The sequence below is a fragment of the Gorilla gorilla genome, chromosome 18, assembly GCF_029281585.2.
Source record: "Gorilla gorilla gorilla isolate KB3781 chromosome 18, NHGRI_mGorGor1-v2.1_pri, whole genome shotgun sequence".
NCBI classification, from domain to species: Eukaryota; Metazoa; Chordata; class Mammalia; order Primates; family Hominidae; genus Gorilla; species Gorilla gorilla.
In genome coordinates this window covers 67,761,936-67,778,921 of record NC_073242.2, presented here as the reverse complement: position 1 = coordinate 67,778,921, position 16,986 = coordinate 67,761,936, and the positions used below count along the sequence as shown (strand labels likewise).

At 41.5% G+C, this 16,986-nt stretch overlaps 1 protein-coding gene and 2 long non-coding RNA genes across 6 annotated transcripts in view; 1 reads left to right on the top strand and 2 right to left on the bottom strand.

Moving 5' to 3' along the window:
• Window positions 1-308: 308 nt before the first annotated feature.
• LOC101151529 (TP53-target gene 3 protein) lies at window positions 309-3,403 on the bottom strand. Of its 3 annotated transcripts, XM_055364449.2 has the most exons (4): window positions 3,035-3,403; window positions 2,525-2,943; window positions 1,557-1,846; window positions 309-1,344 (listed from the first exon to the last, which is right to left on the bottom strand). In XM_055364449.2, the coding sequence occupies exons 2-3, from the start codon at window positions 2,884-2,886 to the stop codon at window positions 1,705-1,707; spliced, it is 504 nt and encodes a 167-aa protein (XP_055220424.1). In that variant the 5' UTR covers window positions 2,887-2,943; window positions 3,035-3,403; the 3' UTR covers window positions 309-1,344; window positions 1,557-1,704. The 3 variants fall into 3 exon arrangements, with proteins under 3 accessions (XP_055220424.1, XP_055220423.1, XP_055220425.1); XM_055364448.2 differs by having other exon boundaries at window positions 2,525-3,403; XM_055364450.2 differs by having other exon boundaries at window positions 309-1,336; window positions 2,525-3,403.
• Window positions 2,835-9,500, top strand: LOC129527393 (uncharacterized). Its single transcript, XR_008672339.1, has 3 exons — window positions 2,835-2,873; window positions 5,201-5,308; window positions 5,428-9,500. It is a non-coding gene; the product is annotated as an uncharacterized lncRNA (long non-coding RNA).
• A 5,179-nt stretch (window positions 9,501-14,679) lies between these two features.
• Window positions 14,680-16,986, bottom strand: part of LOC129527392 (uncharacterized) — a 124,370-nt gene continuing 122,063 nt past the window's right edge. For both annotated transcript variants that reach the window (XR_008672336.2, XR_008672337.2), the window contains exon 4: window positions 14,680-14,989. This is a non-coding gene — a long non-coding RNA (uncharacterized lncRNA). The remainder of the gene's footprint in view (window positions 14,990-16,986) is intronic.

Below are 16,986 nucleotides of genomic sequence, written 5' to 3'. Positions count from 1 at the left end.
GATGTAAAAGTATCCATACTGTGTAATTTTTTATATTACACTCAAAAATCAAAACTGAGCTTCTGGCTTCCACTAATGATGAAGTAGCTAACTGAACTAACACTCTCACACAGAAAAATGATGAATCCTGGGTAAATTATTATATATCGTTATAGAAACACTTCTATATACAATACATACATGAAATATGTGTATATAAAAACTGAATGCATATTTTGGCTATGCCTTCCATAGGAGAGATAAGTATTGAAGATAGAATCAAGCCCATTTAACACCCTCTTTTAAAAACAACACTCTTCACAGGGACAAAACAGAATCCAGTCTTTTTAATCCAGTCTTGTATACAGTCTCCAGGGCATAATTTCCAATTCAAGAGATGCGTGAAGACACGTGAAAATGTAATAAATACACAAGATAAAAAGCAGGCAGTAGCCATCTCCAAGATGTCCAAGATGTAAATGGCAGACAAGAATTTGAAGGCAGCTATTATAAACACGCTCATGAGGGCAAAGGAAAATATTCTCATAAATGAATAGATGTGAAACATCAGCAGAGAAAAAATAGCCATATAAAAAATGGGAAATAAAAATAATAATTTTGAGCTTTTCTATAGTTCAGAAACAGAGACATAGCAATATAATTTATCCAATCTGAGGACAGAAAAAAAAAGAAGTTTAAAGAAAATGAACAGAGACTTACAGACCTGTGGGATGACTGAGTCTGAGAAAAGGTGAGAGATAGAAAAAATCAAATGGAGTATAAAAGTAAATCAACAAAATTTAAAGAAAATAAACACAGCCTTAGAGACCCATGGAATTATTGAGTCTGAGGAGAGGAGAGAGACAGAAGAATTAGATGGGTTGCAAAAATAAATCAATGCCTAACAGCTGCAAACTTGCAAAAATTGTTCAAAAACCTATTCTTTTCTTTTTTTATCTAAAGATCCACGAACCCCCCACAAAAGTACAAATAAAACCATACCAAGGCCATATTGCGATTTAGGAAAGTAGCAGGCAGGACTTTCAATGGATTTGATATGATTTATCATTTTTACTATTTGTAAGAATGGAAATAAGTTCTTAGAGTTTTTGTCTTGGAGAAAGTCTGACGTGAGGGACAAACGACAGTTATTAAAGGCAGATGACTTTCCAGACTTGTCTTAAATGTTCCATTCTTTACCTTAGAACTTATTTAAATTTGTTTCTTCCAAATACTGCAGTAATATTGATGCTCCAGAGAGATGTCCCACGGAGATTCTGCTCTTGTGCGTCTGCCCTGCACGGAGCTGAGGCAGTGTCTATCAGTTTCAGAAGCGAGTAGTCGTGCAGTACTTAACCTGAAAAACTTAATGGAAACATGAATTAAGAGAATGATCACTGTTTAGTTCTATCAGAAAACTATTAAAAGTGGTCCAAGGGGGTATTTAAAAAGAGATATTCAAGTATTTTCCAAGGGAGTCCTATTCAGGGCAGAAGCGCAGACACTCTCTCTGACCTCACCACACAAACTACCCTCATGTGTTGAGAGGGACCAAGGGGCGCTCTGGTCCTGCTGACCTGCATTAATCACGGCCGGGAGGTCCACACTAAGACCCTGAGGCCTGGGAAGCAGCCTGGGTGGGGTCAGAGAAGCGGTGGATGAGGCTCCCACAGCAGCTTCCAGGGTCCCATCCCCGTAGCTGTTTCCTTAGTGGATGCAGCAGGGTCAGGCCCTTCCGCTGTGACGTTTTCTCTTCTTTATTACACTGGCGGGAAAGTCTCCGTGAGAGGCCCGACCTAGATATGGACCACGCAGCGAGCCCGGGGGTCCAAGCGGCGCTCCTGGGGTGCAGAGGATTTGTGACAGCCTAGAGAACAGAGGAAATGGTTTTGAAAAGGCAAATGGCAGGTGACTAGGGACACGATGTTTTCACTTCTGGCAGTCAAGTGACAGTTTCAGACACTCATGAGCGGGCTTCTCCAGGGGATCCCAAGGAGCCTGAGACCTGCCAGGTCGGCCGCCATTACCCTACACCTAGGGACGGGCTGCACTGCGCATTTCCGAAAGGGCAGGCCCCTTAGCCCCACCCCTAGGAATGGGTGCACTGCGCATGTGTGAAAGGGCAGGACTTTTATCCCGCCGCTAGGGACGGGCTACACTACCCATGTCTGAACGGGTGTGACAAGAGGGAGGAGCGAGAAGGGACGGGGCGGAGCGGGAGATGGGCAAGAATAGGGGCGCGGTGCGGCCAACGTCCGGCGGAGGATCGTTACCACGGCAACGCTGCTGTGGAGGTCATGAAAGGCGAACGGCCCTTTGTTGCCTGACAGGAAATCGAGACACTCGTGAGGGGGCTTCTTGAGGCGATCCCAAGAGGCCTGAGAACTGCCACATCCGCGGCCCTTAACCCAGCCCTAGGGACGGGCCGCACTGCGCATGTCTGAAAGGGAGTGACAAGAGGAGGAGCGAAGGAGGGTGGGGCTGAGGAGGAGGCGGGGTGAGAAAAGGGGCGGGTCGCGCCCAATGCTTGTCCGAGGAGCGTTACCTTGACAACCCTGCCGCGGAGGCAGTGAGAGGCCACCGGCCCTTTGTTGATCTGCAGGGTATCAAACTTCGAACATGACAAGCATAAAAGCCTGCAGCTCGAGGAGACAGGGTGTCACAATTACCAGGTGAAACTAGCCGCCCTAGCTCCAATGTCTCCTCAGCAGGAGAGATTTGGAAACAGCAAGGTTCCTCTCTGCAGGGCGAAACTGCTGGGCTGCGAAAGGCGGGACAGGGAGTGGAACCGTCTTCAACCGTTCCGGGAGTTCTGGTGTCTGGTCCGCTCCCGGCTGTTGGTCGCAGGGCAGAGGGTCTAGGATGCCAGCTGGCTGCGGGCTGGGAGATGCAGGGTGAGGCGCGCATCGCGGTGCATACTGGGAGTTGTAGTCTCTCCACCGTTCCCCACGGTGGATGGTGGGGCTACAGGAGGACAATCCCAGATTGAGACAGGAGCGGAGGCGGGGCGCGGCCGTGCAGGGAGGGGGAGGGCGGTGTAGGCGGCTTCGTTTACCAAGCTTGCTGGCCATTGATTTCATGCCAAACCCTCGCCGAGGGGATTAAATCAGGAGAGGAACTTGAAGGGCAGGCCTGGTCTCGCCAGTGAGGAGGATGTGTTGTTGGGAAGTGCACCCCGCCTTTGCCTAAATCGGGAGTGTCTGGTCCTCACTCACGCGACTTCGACTTCCCGCTGCTCAGCTCGATTTTCTTTCCCACCCGCACCCGAGTTCTTTCCAGAGCGTCACACCTCCTCCAGCCCATGGAGCCGTCTGCTTTCGTAAGTGGCTGTGGAAACTGGTCTGAGGTCCCAGACGCTGTCACTGTGCTGCTGCCCTCCGCTCTCTCCAAGCAAAGCACAAGCTGAGCCGCCTTTGAAAGACAACCACGGCCTGGCCTGGGAATGCGCAAGTTCAGAGCTTTTCAGGGAGTGACCATGGGCTGTGGCTTCGTGAAAATGTCACGTTCACCAGTACCCTTTTTGCGGATGTGGCCGTGGAGCCATGAGGGGGGTAATCACTGGGTTACAAAGGTGCTGCTAAGAGCGGAGGAGAAAAACCCAATTCCCAGCCATGTGTCTGGTATGGCATTTCACCAACCCATTTAAGTGTGCAGGCCTCCAAATATCTACTTAAAGATTATGATAGATTAGGCATTTTACACTAAAAATCACTGGCTTCGTGTCCACTAAAGCCTTACTGGCCAGTGCCTAAAAGAAACAGACGATAACCTGATCCCTCAGGAACAGATGGTGTTCTAGCTTTGTGGAAGTGAATTTCAAGGTATGGAGCACTTGAGGGGTCTTTGAAACCTGCCAGGTCTCACATCTCTGCTTTTGGTGAAAAGCTCATCAACTAACAGTAGTCAGGAATGTGCCTTTACTTCCTGGGGCTGGTCTGTTGAAATTTTGTGTCTAGACAATGGAAACATCCAGGAGCATTTCTGCTTTCCTATAGCCTCTTAATAATTGATGCCCTAAAGTCCTATATCCTTTGATTCCTGGATGGTACCAGTTTTCATGCTGTTAAATCTAATCTGCAAAAACCTGAGCGTTAATCTCCATGAATAAAAGAACTTGTTGTTTCTTATTTAAATGCTCTTTTTTCTCTTGTCTTAAATTCTGAGCAGGATTTCCAATACGGTGTTGAAAGAAGTAGTGAGAGTGGGCATCTTTTTCTTATAATAAATCTTAAAAATAATTCCAAAATTTCACCATTGACAATAATGTTAACCATGGGATTGTCCTATAGCTTATAAAGAACATACCTCTTTATTTTGAGGTATATTCTTTCTATACCTAATTGTTATAGATTTTATTTGGAATGGATTTTAAATTTTGTCAAAATAATTTTAGGCATGCATAACAAAGTCATGATTTTTAATCTTTTTGTTGTGTAAATAAGGAGTATGGCATTTATTGATTTCCACATATTAAAATATTATTGCATCCCAGAAATAAATCCAACTTGATCATAATAGATGATCCTTTTAAAGTGCTTTTGAATTTCATTTGCAACTACTTTGTGGATGATTTTTCACCTATGTTCATCAGGGATATTGGCCTGTAATTGTTTTCCTTGTGATGTCCATCTCTGGTTTTTGTATCAGTGTAATGCTGGCTTCATAAAATGAGTTTGGAAGTATTCCTCCTCCTTCAATTTTTTCAAAGATTTGGTTCTTTTTAAATGTTTAGTAAAATTCAGCAACAAAGTCATCAGATCTAAACTCCTTACCCATTACTGATCTATTCATATTTTCTATTTCTTTGTGCTTCATTCTTGGTAGGTGGTACATGTCTAGAAATGTATTCATGTCTTCTCCCTTATCCCATTTGGTGGGATATCATTGTACATAGGAGTCTGTGTACACAGCAGTCTTATGACCTTTTTTTATTTCTATTTTACCAGTTGTAATGTCTTCCCTTTAATTCTGATTTTATTTATTTAAGCATTTATTTCTTAGTCTAGCTAAAGATATGTCAACTTGATGTTTTCATAAAACAAGCTCTTACATTTTTTCTACATTTTCTATTGTTTTTCTAATCTTCAGTGTATTCATTTCTGCTCCGAATTTTTTTACTAATTTTATTATCTGGGAACGTTGGGATAAGTTCTCCCTCCTCTAGTTTCTTGAGTTGTGTCATTATTTGTTTATTTGTGATCTGTTTTCTCTTTGGTTGAAGGTGTTTACTGCCACTCCATTTCACTGGGATTAGCACCCATATGCATTGTGGTCTTTTTGTTTGAGTTCATCAAACTTCTGATCCTAAGTCTGCACCTTTAGCATACTGGTAAGCAGCAGTGCTAAAAGCCTACACGATGAGTAGGGGATTTACGATGAGAGAATTACCCAGTAAGTTTTGGGAGGGACTAATATTAAGTTATCTTTCTTTTTTTTATTTCTTATCAGGGCCTGAACCATAAGGCACAAGGAATGAGCCCCTCATCGTGAGAGTGCATGTGACAGGAGCAAAGGAAGCGGCAGCTCAGGAAAGACAAGGTCACTGTTCTTGCTCCCATGACAGTAGCACTTGTTAGAGCAACTGAGTGACGTGCATAATTCTCTCCAAAGTAAAAGTCCTTTTTGTTTTTTGCAATTTTACAAAAAACCATCCCTGGGCCTTTCCTGAGAGTGTGCAATAATAAGCAATGTTCATATGACTACCCGGGCATTTAGTAATGGTAAGCAGACCAGATGAAGTGACCACAGGGATATAGCCTGACTCTTGGTAATCAGGACTGAAGTACTCACTGATTAAGGTTCTGTGTTTTCACTGCCTTGAAAGGCAAGTGTCTTGCAAGCTGCATGCCAAACAAAGGCTAAATATGATGACACATCAGGCTGGAGCAGAGTCAACTGACCATATATGTCTAGGTGATGAGTGTGCTTTAATGTGGTCAGGGAAGGCAACTCATGATAAAGGCCACAAATGGCTATTTAGACCAAAGCAAAAGCCCACCAGAAACTGGTGGCTCTGACTGAGGTGACTTTTAATGTATCATGAAATCAGTAGGCCAAAAGCAGTTAAAGTTGAGCCGATGTCCTCAGTCATGGTTGGTTAATCCAGTTTGTATTGTGAATTGTTTGATTAGCCTCCCCTTTACCCCATTGGTGAGGGACAAATTACCACCCTTGTACAACTGGAACAGTTAAAACCATGGCACCAATCATTGGACAAATGAGATTGACAGCAGTTATTCGTTACATATAATCATGGAAGAAGGAAATTATATAAGGTATACAGATCCACACAGGGATTGCACTTGGGAGCAGAGAGAACAAACAGGGGGTGTTGGGGAAGGCTTTGTAGTATCAAGAGGGTGCGATGCACCTGGTTCCCACAGGAGGTTGTTATTGGTTGGTCTGGATAATTCTGTGACCTTGGGAGAAACTGAAACACATTATACTACCAATTGCTAAGACTACAATAACATACTATAATAGTGTAATGCTATAATGTACCATATACTGTAATACTAATGACAGTATGTTCTCCCTTTTTTGATAGATTCTCAGAAACTGTGACTTTAAGTAAAACAATGTACTATATAATAAAACCAATTTTACCATTGGCTAATTGATATAAACAAGAGTTAATTTTCCATGGCATATAGTATTTTGTTTCACTTAAAGTCAGTTTCCAGGGACCTATCAATGATGTTAAGTGAGCACTTACTGAACATGTATTTTAGTGATGTGTAATAGAAAGTAGCTATAAAAAATATACTGTTCATGTACAAAACTACATGTGGTACACATTACAGTCATGAACCACATAACAATGTTTGAGAAATTGACAGACTATATATATGAGAGTGTTTTCTTGTGAGTATATATATAAACCTACCTTTAAAGGCCAAAGGAGATGAGAGTTTGAAGAATGAGGCTGACAAATCAAGTTTCTCAGAAAGAAACATTTAAGAGGAACATTTATTAATAGAAGCTATGTCTCAGATAGCTGAAGATGGTGGAACCTCACACTGTGACCCCCTAAACCCAGACACTTATCACAGGAAAGGGAATGTGAAGGACAATTGAAATCACTATATAAATTTGCCTAAGGGTAGGATTTATGCTAAGTACCTGTTCACAATAGCATCAGGGTTGTTTTGATTTAAGGGTAGGGCTTATAGAACTGTAGGTTTCAATATATGACATAGGTATTTGAAACCCTCACCAAAAAACATTAGAGGAAGTAACTCTGTCATCATTTTAAGTTTCTTTTTTTTTTTTAGTAATTTAAAATCTTAAAGTCTGGTTATGTTAAATTAAGTAATCTTAAGTTTCTCACTAAAAATTAGTATTGCTAAGCATTAAAATAATAGTTTTAAGACAGTTTTACCCCAGCACTAGTGATTGGATAATACGGCCCCAGGCCCCACCCCTTCAGGTTCTGAATGAGAGAAGATGTGAGCCGACTCGTAGCCAGATGACAACAGGGTAAAATGTTCCAAGCCGCAGCCTTTTTCAGTCAGGACTTCCTCCTTATGCTGAAGCCCGGCCTTCACTGTGGGATATTTGCATTTAACCTTATATATAAGGTTATTTTTATTTATAAATTGTATATATGTGGCCAGGCATAGTGGATCTCACCTTTAATACCAGCACTTTTATAGGCTGAGGGGATAGGAGCTCTTGAATCCAGGCGTTTGGGACCAGCCTGGGCAACAGAATGTGAGGGCCCCACATCAAAACTTTTCTACAAAAAAATGAAAAAATTAGCCAGGAATGGTCACACGTGTCTGTGGTCCCAGCTACTTGGGAGGCAGAGGTGGGAGGGTCACTTAAGCCTGGGAGGTAGAGGCTGCAGTGAGCTGAGATCAGGCCACTGCACTGCAGCCTGGGTGACAGAACAAGATTCTCTCTTTCTTTCTCTGCCTTATTTGTGTGTGTGTGAAGGGGGAGGGGTGTGTGTGTGTGTATTATTCAAAATAGAAACAAAATAATAACAATTATTTTTATTTTTATTTACATTTTTTTGAGACAGAGTCTCACTCTGTCACCCAGGCTCGAGTACAGTGATGAGATATTGGCTCACTGCAACCTCTGCCTGCCAGGTTCAAGTGATTCTTCTGCCTCAGCCTCCCAGGTAGCTGGGATACAGGCACCCACCATGTTGCCCAGCTAATTTTTTTATTTTTAGTAGAGACATGGTTTCACCATGTTGACCAGGCTGGTTTCGAACCGAGGTCAAGTGATCCGCCTGCCTCGGCCTCCCAAAGTGCTAGCATAACAGGCATGAGCCACCATGCCCAACCAATTACAATTATTTTTAATTTTTAGATTTTACAATCTTTCTGGCCTCTTGGCTTTTGAGGCAAACTGAGCTTTGAAATTAGACAATCCTCTATTGCAGCAATGTGCAATAGAAGTAAAATGTGAGCCACATGTGACAATTAGAATTTGCTAGTAGCAGCATAAAGAAAAAGAAAAATGAGTGAAATTGATGTTAACAACATAGCTCAATATATCCAAAATATTTTAACATATAATCAGAATGAAATAATTAAAGAAACATATATATGTGTACATATATATGTAGACACACATAGACATATGTTTCTTTAACCCAGCATTATATATTTTTATGCACATATGTATATGTAACTAAATATTTAAATATTTTCTTGTATTTCTCCCCAGCATATCTTAGTTCATGCTGGGCACAATACAGTTGCTCAGTAGCCCCTGTGCCCAGTGGCTGCCACATTGCAAGTGCATCTCTGAGGGATCCAACTTTTCTGACCTTAGGGAGGTTAAAGGGCCTGAATCCTCCTTTTCTGCCAGATAGGAGTGAATGCCCCTTCTCTGCCAATATCACTCCTGTTTAAAGGATAAGAGAGGTGGTGCCCTGAGAGACAGTAGGGCCTACAAGAAACAAGTGTTCACAGGTAGAACACTGCTGTCCACTGCTGCTTGGTGTGGACTCATCAATCCTCCAGAGATCATACAGCAGTCCAAAAAGTGGGGCCCCAGAAGAGGGAAACCTCATGTTTTTAGATCTGTCCATAGGCTTGATCTGATGTCAAGAGACTAGATTAAAGGCAAACTTTTTATCTTGCAATTTGGCCTTGGCAAATTAAATAGAAATATGTCACTATAAAAATCAATTAAATAAAAAGGAAGGCAGTAAGAGCAGAAAAGAGGAGAAAACACCTACAAGAAACAAATAGAACTATTAACAAAATGGAAGTAGTCCATTCTTTTCACAATTAAAATGAATATATACATAGAGTAAAATTTCCAACAGAAATGTGTAAATTGGCTAGAGATTGAAAGAAAAAACGATTTGTTTTCTGCTGTCTATAAGAAACTCACTTTAGATCTAAGCACACAGATAGGCTAAAAGTGCAAGTATGAAAAATATCTTCTAGGAAAATTGCAATCAAATGAGAGAAGAGGGGTCATAATTATGCAAAATACACATTAAGTCAAAACTGAATTAAAGGACAAATATAGTGTATAATGATACAAGTGTTGATTCACTGGGGAAGCTGTGTTAATAATAAATATATGTACACTTCACATCGGGGTTCCCAAATGTATAAAGCTAAGATCGACCCAGATGAAGAAAGAAATAGCTAAGCAAAAATAGTAAGAGACATAATTATCCGACTATTAGTAGCAAACTCTGTAAACTGAACAGACATATAGAAAACACTCATCACAGTGAATAGATTCAGGAATCTGAAGGCCCATGGGACGTGACCAACTCAGCATTCCACTGGAGGCTATATGATCAAACAGCAAACTGTTTATCATGAATGCAGGATGTGGGCAAACTCACACTGCCCTGCCACCAAAAGGTTTGCTGAGGGCCTTATTCCCTGGCACCAGGCTCCTTGAAGTTATCTATTGAGAAATCCAGTGCCTATTGTTCTAAGAATGTAGTCTCTCAAGTCAGCTGTGAATCAAGCTGCTGGTGGAAAACCACCCCCCTCTTCTCACTATCTCTTTTACCTAATAAATATGGAGGGCTGTGTAAAGCTCAGGTACCTTGTCCACTAGAGGAAAGGTGCCCCTGACCCCTTTTTCCAAATAAACCCCTTTGTCTCTTGTCTTTTATTCCTGCATTCACCCTGCTTTGTTCAGTCCAATAGGTCCATGTAGGCTACAAATAGAAGTGAAAAAAAAAGAAAAAAAAAACACTTCACACAACAATATCAGAATATACACTTTTTCCAATAGGTCATGAAACATTCTCCTGAGTAGATAACCTACTAGGACACAAAACAAGTTTTACCAAATTTTAAAATGTTAAAATATGGGCTAGGCATTGTGGCTCATTCCTATAATTCCAGCATTTTGGGAGGCTGAGGTGGGAGGATTAGTGAGTTTAGGAGTTCGGCGCCAGCCTGGGCAACATAAAGAGACCCTCTCTTTAGAAAATATAAAAGTTAAAAATTAGCTGGGCATAATGGCACATGCCTGTGCATCCAGCTACTCAGGAGGCTGACGGGGGAGGATTGCTTGAGCCTGGGAGATCGAGGCTCTGGTTAGCCATGATTGAGCCGCTGTGCTCCAGCCTGAGCAACAGAGCAAAACTCTGTTTCAAAAAAAAGATTAAAATATTACAATCATTTTTTATTACAAGGGAATAAAATTAGAAATCAATAGCAGAAGAAATATGGAAAATCTACAAATATGTGGAAATTAAACAACACACTCTTCTGCATGCTCTCGTTCAAGGGTTGGAAGACAATATTGTGAAGATGTCCACACTACCCAAAATGATCTACAGATTCAATGAGATCTCTATCAAATTTTAACTGTCATTTCACTTGGCAGAAATACAAAAAGCATTTCTAAAACTTATATGGAATCTAAAGTGACTCTCAGGAGCCAAACAACCTTAAAAAAAAGAAATAATATTGGAGGCATCACACTCCTTGACTTTATAATGTATTACAAAATTACAGTAACCAAACTATTTGGTACTGACATAAAGGCAGACACACAGACAAATGGAACAGAATAGAGCACAGAAATAATCTGTCATATATATGGCCAAATGAAGAGTTATTTGTATATCCATATTCATTGCACAACATTATTCACAACAGCTGATAGGTGGAAGCAACCCAAATGTCCCTCAATGAATCAGTGAATAAAGACAAATTGGAATATACAAATAATGGAATATTATCCAGTTTTTTAAAAGCAGGAGATCTGATTATTTTTACACTAAGGATAAATCTGGAGGACATTATGTAAATAAAATAAATGAGTCATAAAAGGACACTGTGTGATTCCAGTTAAATATCTAAAATAGTTAAACTCTTAGAAATAGAAAGTAGAATAGTATCAGTCAGAGCCTCAGGGGAGGAGATAAAAGGGTAGTTGTTGTTTCATGGCTATTGAATTTTAGTTTTGCAACATAAAAACATTCTAGGGATATGTTGCATGACAATGTGAATATATTTAATATTATTTAACTATGTACTTAAAATATTTAAGATGGTAAATTTTATGTGGTTTTGACTACATTAATAGTGAAAAACTTTCTAAAGAGATACATATTTATCAACCTTTTCAAAAATTACCTTCAAATCATAAAAATATCAGAAAATCAATAAAGAGGCCAGGTGCAGTGGCTCATCCATGTAATTGAAACACATCAGGAGGCTGAGGAGGGAGAATAGCTTAAGCCCAAAAGTTGGAGACCAGCCTGGGCAGCATTAAAAGACCTCAGCTGCAAATCACAAGCAGAAGGAAACTGGCAAATGAAAAAAATATGTGAAACTTAGAACACTCTTGACTTCTTGTTCAAGGGTCAGAAAATTTAATATTATTAAGATGTCAATACTACTCACAGTGAAGCACAAATTCAAAGTATTTTCTATCAAAATCCCAATGTTACATTTTTTTCAGAAATATTAAGTCTTAAAATTCATATGGAATCTCAAGGGACAATGAGTAGCCAAAGTAGCTGTGGAGAAGAACAAAGTTAGAGGTATCACACTTCCTGATTCCAAAATATATTATAAAGCTATAGCAATACAAACAGAAAGACAAATAGATGATGGAACAGAAGAGAGAACCCAGAAATAAACCTTTATGAATATCATCAAATAATCTTCAATCAGGCTGCCATGACCGAACAACAGGGAAGAACAGAATAGTGTTCTAAAATTGAGTATCAAAATGGAAGAAAATAAAATTGGACTTTTCACTTGCACCATATAGAAAACTATCTTAAACACTTAAATGTAAGTAAGATCGCTATAAAAGTCTTAAAATATAAGGTAAAAATCATGACATTTGTCTTGATAATTTTTTTAACATGACATTAAAAGCAGAAGTAACAAGAAAAAAGCAGGAAACTGGGACTACCTCAAAGGTAATAAGCTTGCTGATAAAGAGAAAACAGCTGGGCCTGGGGGACCACTACCACCAAGACACAGAGACCAGTAGTGGCCCCGAATGGCTGGGCACGCTGATATTTATTGCATACAAGACAAGGGGGCAGGGTAAGGAGGGTGAGTCATCCAGGTGATTGACAAAGTTAAGCAAGTCATGTGATCATGGGACAGGAGGCCCTTCCCTTTTAGGTAGCCAAAGCAGAGAGGGAAGGCAGCATACGTCAGTGTTTTCTTCTATGCATTTATAAGAAAGATCAAAGACTTTAAGACTTTCACTATTTCTTCTACCACTATCTACTAAGAACTTCAAAGAGGAACCAGGAGAATGGGAGGAACATGAAAGTGGACAAGGAGCATGACCATTGAAGCACAGCACCACAAGGAGGGCTTTATGCCTCCAGATGGCTACGGGCAGGCCTGGATAATATCCAGCCTCCCACAAGAAGCTGGTGGAGCAGAGTGTTCCCTGACTTCTCCAAGGAAAGGAGACTCCCTTTCACGGTCTGCTAAGTAACAGGTGCCTTCCCAGGCACTGGCATTACCGCTCGACCAAGGAGCCCTCAAGCGGCCCTTATGTGAGTGTGACAGAGGGCTCACCTCTTGCCTTCTAGGTCACTTCTCACAATGTCCCTTCAGCACCTGACCCTATACCCACCAGTTATTCCTTGGTTATATGAGTAATACAACAAAGAGTAATATTAAAAGCTAGTGATTAATAATGTTTATACTAATGATGGATAATGTCCACGATCATCTCTATATCTAATTTGTGTTATAACTATTCTTTATTCTAACTGTTTTCTTTATTATACTGCAACAGTTTTTACCTTCAGTCTCTTGCCTTGGCACCTAGGTAATCCTTCACACCCACATGTTTCTACAAAGGAGATATACAAACGGCCAAGAGGAGTTTTAAAAGATGCTGCAAATCATGAATCTTTAGAGAAATGAAAAGCAAAACCCCAGTGAGATATTACCTCACATTCATTAGGATGGCCACTATCAAATAAGAGAAAATAACAAGTGTTTTCAAGGATGTAGAGAAATTGGTATATTTGTGCACTGGGTGGTGGAAAAAATAATCATGCAGCCATTATGAAAAATGGTACAGAGTTTCCTCAGATTATTAAAATTGGAATTATCATGTGGTCTGGCAATACCATTTATAGATATCTACCTAAAAGCGCAAAGCGGGACCTGAAAGAAACATTTGCATACCCATGTTTATGACAGAATTATTCTAAAAATCCAAAAGGTAGAAGCTACTTGAATGTCCCTTGACAGATAAATAAGTAAATATGATATATACATACAATGAAATATGATTTTAAAAGGAAATCTTATCACATGCTGCAATGACAATAAACCTTTAGGGCATGATGTTAAGTGAAATGTGCCAGGAAACAAAGTGACAGTGATTGTGTGATTCCACTTATGAGATATCTTAAGTAGTCCAACTCACAGAAATGGAAAGTAAAATGTTAAGGGCTCAGGAGAGGGTAAAATGGGCAGTTGACGAATATGGGTATTGAGTTTTAGTTTTGCAATGGAAAAGCTCTAGAAGCCACATTGTTGCATAACAATGTGGATATATGTACTACTAATAAATTATGCAATTACAAATGTATAGACTGGTAAATTTTGTTGTGTTTTATTACAGTTAAAATATTGTAAAGTGATACATAAAAGAGATACCGAGTTACAAACTTTTTGGAAAATTACCTTCAAATTATAAATGTGTTTTCCTCACACAAAGAAAATATAGATTTGTTCAATAAATACGTGGGTAAATTAAGACTACTTATATGACTACTGTCCTGAACAAGACAAAACAACTTTTGACACCAGCCAAGAAGAGAAATATGCAAGATAATTAAGAAGAAATGGACTATATTTATAGAGGCAAACAAACACACGATTTTATTGGTGGTAGATATGGCTGACTCATATTTTGATTAAACATCACATTGACTTAACATATACATAGAGTTGCAGATTTACATCCAAAATCATAATACGTAGGTAAAACCAAACTCACAAAACACGAATGTCAAGGAACTTACCAAAAAAAAAATAGTAATATGAAATTTCAAAAAAGAATGAGAGAAACAACCAAAAAACTCCCATATAAAACATAGATTTACAACGAAGAAATAATCCTCCTAGATAACTACAATCTTCAGCTGTGACTGTGCATCCGTGGTGAGCAGGGATTTTGAATCAAGACTGCGTTAGGAAGAGGCTCAAGGGGGCAGACAGTGCCACCTCCAGAGAAGCCACTGCTCCTACTCCTGCCTCTGCTGCTACTGCCGCCACCGTCCTCTGCTCCTGCAGCCCCCACTGGGCGCCCGATTCTTTCTTGGAGTGCGGAGGTCCTGTTCCTTCAGGAACGACAGACAGCTTTTCTCCCCGTCTCCTCATTTGCTCAGCCGGCAGGTGCAGGACTGGAGATCTGAGGTGGTCCTGCGTCTCGAGGAGCGGGGCGCCGGACTGTGAGAAGGAGGAGGCAAGCTATGGGGAGAATGGGTGACAGGAATGCCAGGCTCATGAGGCCGGCGGCCGCGGCCCAGGCAGTGCTGGCTGCTGCCTGGGCCGGATGGTAAGAGATACTGTGGAAGGAAAATAAAATAAAATAAAATAAGTAATAATAAAGTTTAAAATAATAAACCTAACATAGGTAATAGTTAACATTCAGCATAGGTTACTTAGAAGTTATACATAGGCTAAGAAATTTCAGCAGTCCATTCCAGCATTGCTAACAAGTTGCAGCTGCGAGCTTATCTCAATCTTCCATGCTTATTGCCTGCCTCCAGACCCCCGCATATTTCTGTAATTCGTGTTTTCCGTTACCCCAGCTCTGTTCAGCTTCAAAGTTGACTGGACAAAATAACTAAATTGTAAGTTCTCTCCGAGTTGTCACGGGTTGGATAATTTACTGTCTTTGTCTGAAACCTGTAACCTGCCTTGTTTTCCCGCCTCAAACGGCACTTAAGCAAGCCTGCTTTCTTTGCAGGGGTCGGCAGCCATTTTGGGCATGAGCCTGCTGTTGGCTCAGGTGCCTTAATTAAATAAAGTTCTCTTTGGTCTCCAAAGGTCTCTTCGTGTTCCTTGGCTGGAGTTTTACTACAACAGTACCAGAAGTCGCCACCATCCCCATCCTTGGCCCCCTAGCCGGCATTCATACATCCTGTGTTCAACAAACAAAAGCGGCAGCGGGAGCTGCTGCTCCGGGAGGGGGAGTGGCCTGGCAGGGGGCACACAGCTGCTACCTGCTGCGAGGCGAGTTGGTCTGCAGCCTGGGCCTTTGTGCAGGACACATCGCCGCCCTTGTCCCGCTTGCTCCCCCGCCTGCCGTGCAACATGCTCAGGTGCCAGATCTCGGGCATTCCTGGCAAGCGTACTGTGGCGGGGAGGCAGCAGGGAGGAGGGGTTTGCCAGGAGCCCTGAACAGAGGTTCTTGGCATGGAGAAGAGACAGAGGTGGCTGACTGGTTCCAGTTTTAGGTGGGTAGGGGGAGGGGACGGCAAACCCCATGGGACTTTGTTTTTTTCAAGGAGACTTCAGTTCACTTCTTATCTGTTCTCCACCCGCGTAAGCCTCTGAGAACAGAGGAGATGGGGCTGTTTTAAATTGGCCTGGCCGTAATGGTCTGGACCCTTGCCGCAGGGCAGATCTCATTTGGGGGCTCTTTGAAGCCTGGAGGCTCACGCCTGTCCATCCCAGGTGTCTTCAATATAGGGTCAAGTTAGGCCTGGCTGGCAATGATGCTGGGATGCAGGACGATCTGGCCAGATCTTCGCCTGTTACAGGATATTTTAGCCTTCAGCACCCTGCACCATTTCCCTCGCCTGCCTCACCTGCAGAAGCCCCCGTGAGCCTCAGTGTTGCTAGGGCCCAGACCCTGGATGCCTCTCTGTTAGGGTCCCACTTTACCCCACCTAAATGCACCAGGCCCTTACTCTGCCTTTCCCCTTTTCCCAGAACATGCCCCATTCAACTCCAACAGGACATGTCTGGACCACGTGCAACCCTCTTCAGTGTTAGAACAGAGAAAATAATGTATTTTTCACTGAACATGTAACTGATTTAACATATAAGGAGATCAGCTTTATGTGTAGATATGCATGTAAATATACATAAAATTTCTAACGTTGTGGGAAAATTAACATCTTTACACTTTGTTCAGTGATTTTATAGTTTTCTCTCTCTTACTCACTTGCTTTTTTTTTTTTTTTTTTTTGAGACAGAGTCTTGCTCTGTTGCCCAAGCTGGAGTACAGTGGCAAAATATCAACACACTGCAGCCTCTGCCTCCTGGGTTCAGAAGATTCTCAGGCTTCAGCCACCCGAATAGCTGGAATTACCGGCATGAGTAACCATGCCCAGCTGTTTTTTGTGTTTTTAGTGGAGACGGGGTTTCGACATGTTGCCCAGGCTGGTCTTGAACTCCTGGCCTCAACTGATTTGCCCACCTTGGTCTCACAAAATGCTGGGATTACTGGCGTGAGCCTCTATGCCTGGCCTACTTGTCACTATCTCTATGTTTATTTGTTCAATAGGAAAATTCTCCGTGAAGACTCCTCAGCATGATGAAGATAAGCTTGCAC